We start from the raw sequence: 6,053 nt of genomic DNA, 5'->3' as shown, positions 1-6,053 counted from the left end.
GGAGGAGGGTTATTTTACTATGATAAGGGGGCGGGGAATTACTAGAATCCCAACGCATCTGAATTTCAGTTTACGAATTTCGGATCCCGTCCGAAATTTCGTTCAAAAACTAAACTGAAATCAGACACGTGACTTTTGTGGCTTAATGCCTCCGAATGGGTCTTAACACGAATTTTTGTTATGGCAACATGGGAGCCATATACAGTATATACATATACTAAAGCTGACGCGAATGGCATTCAGGATCCGAATTTCCCAAGTGCATTGGGGAGCCTCAGCTTTCGTATTCTATGTATATGGCTCCCAGATCTGAATGGCATTGGGGAGCTCCCCAATGCAATTCGGAAATTCGGATCCCGAGTGCCAATTGGGTCTGGGAGCCTCAGCTTTAATATTAATATCTGTATATGGTTTTCTGTAGTATTCGCAATCTCATCTGAAACTAACAGAATCCCGAAGTATCCGAATCAAACCAAATTTTTTTCGCAGCTTACATGTCAGGGAATTACCTCATGCGGATATTGGGGCAGAAGCGGTACATGTAAATGTGTCCAAAACTCCGCAGCTCATCCACGAATTCCGGAGCCAACGTCCCATGATGTTCCGGGGGGAAATATCGCAAGGCGTTCTCCAGAGCGAGCTAAAAAGGCAAAAAAGAACATAAGAGGAAATGGTAACAATGTAATAAAACACCAACAACAAAAGGATACATCTGTAGGATCCGAAAGAAGACTTCGGTTATGCTCGGGCTGCATCCAAACTGGGTCGCAGATTACAACCAATACAAGTTCACTGAGCCAGCAGTCACTCACGCAGCTGGGCGGATCCCGGCATAATTGTCAGGATCCGCTTCAGCGGCTCGGTATACCGCGAGCTGTAGCTAGTTTGTGTCCTCCCATTACCCTAAGGAGAACTATGGGGAAAAGCCTTAACCCCATAGTTCTCCTTTAATGTCCTGGATACCTTCCTGATCTTTTACCCGCCCCCCCCCCCCCCCCCCTATTGGTCTTCTGATGTTGCTGCTATGAGCTCATTAAAGAAAGGCCAATTTTATTTTTGTTTATGTGTAACCATCTGATATGTCTGCTCTGCCATGCAGGTCAATGTTATGCAGATACCTGACCTGTCTTGAATATATTTCTACATTTAAGATATGTGATACCTGCTGTAACTTTGTTAGTCTCGTCTAAAACTTTGACAGTAAATATTATATTAAAAGCCCAAAGTTTGTTTTTGCAAAACTGTTGATAGAATGTAGAAGAGCGAGGACCCTGTCCAGGTTTTATCGATGCCCGCGACTTCACTGCACCCCTATTGTTTGTCCTGGTTGCCAAGACAGAAAGCGATGGGAAATTATTTACTAGTTGTCACTGAAACAGGAAGAGAGGGGACATTTTCTGATGGGGGCACCTGTTCCAGTGACAACTACGGTCAGATTTCTACGCATTTAGGGTTGTATCCGGGGGATCAGCAAGTGAAGTTAAATCAAAAGTTGTTTCTCCCCAATGGCACAATACCAGCAAGTAAACTTATTAACAATTCCCCACTCTAAATCTAAATTTCAGCTTTAGACTTGGAAGCAGAACTCCAGCCGGAAGCAGAACTCCAGCCAAAAACAACAAAAACAGAAAAGAACAATATTTAGGTTAATCCAGAAATTTACCTGCAGTATTTTTTTTCTGCCACTAGATGTCCTCAGTCTGATGGCCGGGATCATTCAACCGGGTCACCCTGGACCCACCCCCAGACTGTGATTGGGCAGGAAAGGGAAAAGCAGCACAGTGATGCTGGCCAGCATCAGTCAACCCACTTCTTATGAGCCCAGTTCATCCTGGACCCATCCCCAGACTGTGATTGGGCAATGAAAGGAAAAGCTGACAATTATGCTGGCCAGCATTGTTCAACCTACTCAGTCTGTCCAATCACAGTCTGGGGTGGGGTCCAGAGGAAGCGAGTTGAACGATGCTGACCAGCACCACTGTGCAGCTTCTCCTTTCACTGTCCCAATCGCAAACTGGGGGCAGGTCCAGGATGACCTGGGCTCATAGGAAGTGGGTTGAATGATGCTGGCCAGCATCAGTGTGCAGCTTTGCCTTTCAAAGTCCAATCACAGTCTGGGGTGGGTCCAGCATCTTTCAACCCACTTCATCCTCAGACTGATTGGACAGTGAAAGGAGAAGCTGCACAGTGATGAGCTCATCTCTCTGCCCTCTCCTGCCATCAGCATGCTTCTTGTCAGCACAAACCGATTGGCCCCTTGTACAGCTTCTTCCCCTTACACTCCAGCCCTGCTGTACAGAGACTGCTGATACCAGGCCACACAGAAATAAATGTAGTGATGTATTAATGATTATAGAGCCGCAGGAAATAAGAGTTTTTTTTTTTATATCTGCCTAAAGTTAACTTTAATTAATAATTCCCCTCCCCCCATACACCGGGGCTGTTTGGGCAGCAAATAAAAGTAGAAAATTGCAGAGTTTGCACCTGGAAGGAAAACAAATGTCTTGTTATTGCCGGCGGTGGGGGCGGACACCCTGAGGACGTCTCGCAGCTACAAATTTACTAAGCAGCTGTTACACAAGAGCTGACAATCATTAACCTGATGCGTCTGCGAGGAGAACCGTGTCATGTTTTCCTTCCATCACCCGGCGCTTACACAATGTTAGCTTCAGACAAAACAAACATGGCCGCACCAATGCTGCGTTCACCCGCCGCCGCACAGATACAAGATTTGGATATTCCATGTAGCAGTCTAGAATGGGGGGTGGGCAACCTCAGCTGTTGTGGAACTACAAGTCCCATGAGGCACTGCAAGACTGGCAGCCAAGACTCCCAAAAGGCTGAGGCACGACGGGATTTGTAGTTTCACTAGAGTGCCGACATCGCCTACCCCTGATCTAGAAGCTCCGAGCTGGTGGCTTGGGTAGCAATATTTTCTCCAAATTTGTAGTGCGCGCACATGGAACGTCCAATCCTGAAACTCCCATTTACCGTCTCTACATCAGCTCGCCAACGCGGCACAAGGCTGGGTATTAGCGGCCTCCAATGAGGCCAATTAGGAGGCCACGACGAGTCCTTCTAATGTTGGAAAGAATCGTCACAGCTCTGATGGGTCACTCTGGGGAATTCACATGATCTCAATGGGGAGTCACGTGATTAACGCCACCGCACCCCAGCACTGAAAACCGTGGGGATAGGTGCTGTGTGCAATTGGGTGTAGCCGCCAGTAAATCCCTATGGGAGGATGAGGCTGCACACTGCGTCCAAGTCCAGGCTGCCGGATAGGGTTGCCACATGTGCCGGATTCACCAGGACAGTCCGGGATTTAGATCCTCAATGTGCCCGATACCCTAAAATAGCACGTACAGGACTCAAAACCCAGACTGTCCAGTTGAATCCGGGACAGGTGGCGACTCTACTCCCGGACCTGCAGCTGCGTCCTCAAAGCCTTAACCCCATAGTTCCCCTTTAAATGACCTTACAACCATCGCATAACGAAAGTCGTGCGCTGGTTGTAAGGTGCATGGCCAGCTTTAGGCCCGCACTACACAGAGGAGCCTTGACGATGGTGTGCGGCCGCCACATATCTCGCAAAACTTGTGCAACTAAAAACACCTGTTTTTAACCCTAAAAGTCAATGTATTTTTTTTTTTTAGTGTGTCTGGAAATTTTTGCCTTCCAGACAGGTTAACGCATGTTTATTTCTGTGTCTTAACATGCCTGTTGGGGCAGCTTATTCAGTCTAAAGTGCGTCTTTAACAAGGTTTTTTAAAAAAAAAAATCCTAACCACACACATCAAGCCTTACCTTTTTTTTTTTTTTATATTCAAAACACAGCGACAGAAAAAAAAAAAAAATTCAATAAAAAAGGAGGGCTTCATTTAAAATTAGTGGGATTACCAACTTGTTAATTGAAATATCCAGCCCAACTGGTAGACAAATTTAAAAAATAATCAATTTTGTTACATCTCATTGGAAAAGGACACTTTTTGTCTCATCTTTGTAATGCATCAGAATTAATTTTCAGCACAAAAATGTTAAAAACTTATACATGAAATAGATGAATTAGTAATTGTTACAAATTTAAACAAACCAAAAACACACACACACACACACACACACACACACACACACACACACACATATATATATATACACATACACACTTTTTTTTTAAGTAAAAATAAATACAAATAATATGATGTATAAAGAAAATGGGAAGGACAGAGCAAATTATGTGGTGCTAAACTGTTGGGGGGGGGGACCTTGAAATTTACGGCTCCATTACTGTGTTGAAGTGTCTCCCAGAAGTTACCCATCTTATATGGTTTATAAGTATATAGTATAGGTGTATATATATATATTGTGTGACTGTGGCTTTATATGAACTTACCTTCTCTTCCTGCTCTGAGAGCTGGGGTGTGCGGACTGGAGCGTGGGGCACCCCATTATCTCTCCCCCTCTTTAGGGGCAGAGGGTGGAGGGGAAGCCCAGCACACAGCTCCTGGAGACTGATCATCATGGAGCCAAGAATCAGACGGGTCAGCTGAACACACACAAGTCTGGCCCTGGGTGCCTATCAATTAAAAAAAAAAACACGCCCCCCGGGATCTGCCGCCTGATTGGCCAGTGCAGCTTCCTAAATTAATGTGTTACCTGACCTGGAATTGCACAGACACAGGGAGCATCCTGTGCGCCTTCTACCCTTAAAGGGCCAGTCAGACCAAAATGCAGTTTTTTGTTTGTTTTAAAGAGTCATTGCAAATAATGGAGATGAAGTTCTCATGTTGGGGGGGAGACTTTTGCTTGAGCACAGGCAACTTCCTGTTCAGCAACTGCCTCTACCAGGAACCAGATGTCCACTTAAATAATCTGTTTAAAGTGGACCCCTCATATAAATGAATAATGCATGTTAGTATTACCAAATTATACTTTTTAAAAAAAAAGAAAGTTTATTTTTTTGTTGCCACCATAATTTAAATGTAATTGCTCAAAAAAAGATAAAATATCAAAACCAATTTTTACTGCAAATTTCACCTTTAATCCAAAAAAATTCCCTGCAGTGCTTTTTTTCTGCCACTAGATGTCCTCAGTCTGATGGTTAGCATTATTACATCCGCTTCCTCTGAGCCCAGGTCATCCTGGACCTGCCCCCAGCCTGTGACTGGACAGTGAAAGGAGAAGCGACACTGTGATCAGATCACTCATCTCCCAGTCACTCTGCTCTTTCCTCCTATCAGCGTGCTTCTTGTCAACACATGAGCTGATTGTCTCTTTGCACTACTTCCTTCTCTCTCTGTACAAGGGCTGTGAGATAATTCTGCTCCTTACACTGCTTATATTTTGAAAATACATTTTATTATGTAAAGACCCGTTTACACTGTTGCACCCATTATCAGTAACGCTCATTCAGCACATTGGTGCAATGCCGTGCCATTCATTAATGGCATCCCCTACACTCACTTGCCGATGAATGGGCGGCATTAAAGCAACGCACACTAATGAACAGCAAAACGCATGTTAATACATAGGCACTAACACAACCCAATAGTGTGACCGGGCAGATCTGAAATCATCTGTGTATTTTACATCTACCTGGAGTTCAGGGTCTGTGAATGGAGAGACTACATGTCCCATCTTCCACCATGGCAGAGGTACTCCTACTTTTCAATGGAGTACGAATGTGGTGACATCATCGCACACGTAGCCCATTCACACTTCCTCCCGTCCCTTAGCTGAGGGTCTGTACCTTGGTATGCACAGGAGCTGGGACGAAGAGTCTGCAGGAGCCAGAGCATTGCGCCCATCATCCGCTGATCACAGCTGCAATGCTTTGCAGGCTCAAATGCAAAAAAAAAATGTTTTATTTTATTGATCTGTGGGCATTTATGGATTGACTTTGCAAAATCTGTACTATGCCTTTAAATTAAATACCCAGCAGGTGGGTAAAGGCTCCGCCCACTGGCTCTGGAATGTGATGGGGCAGTGCCATCTGCTGGAAGAAAAAGGGGACTTCAGGCACCTACTTCAAGTGGCCGTGTGGAGAGCGACTG

General features: G+C 45.0%; 1 protein-coding gene across 1 annotated transcript in view; it reads right to left on the bottom strand.

The window, feature by feature from the left end:
* The window catches only part of LOC108795910 (urocanate hydratase-like), a 48,539-nt gene extending 43,970 nt beyond the window's left edge, over positions 1 to 4,569 (bottom strand). Inside the window, exons 1-2 of the mRNA XM_018567240.1 lie at positions 4,394 to 4,569; positions 510 to 640 (exon numbers count right to left, since the gene is read on the bottom strand). Coding sequence (XP_018422742.1) covers positions 510 to 640; positions 4,394 to 4,522 — 260 coding nt within the window. The 5' untranslated portion in view covers positions 4,523 to 4,569. The remainder of the gene's footprint in view (positions 1 to 509; positions 641 to 4,393) is intronic.
* Between the last annotated feature and the right edge of the window lie 1,484 nt (positions 4,570 to 6,053).

Source organism: Nanorana parkeri, unplaced genomic scaffold (genome assembly GCF_000935625.1).
Source record: "Nanorana parkeri isolate BGI_ZX_2015 unplaced genomic scaffold, ASM93562v1 scaffold1025, whole genome shotgun sequence".
Lineage (NCBI taxonomy): Eukaryota > Metazoa > Chordata > Amphibia > Anura > Dicroglossidae > Nanorana > Nanorana parkeri.
This window is presented reverse-complemented; position numbering and strand designations above follow the sequence as displayed.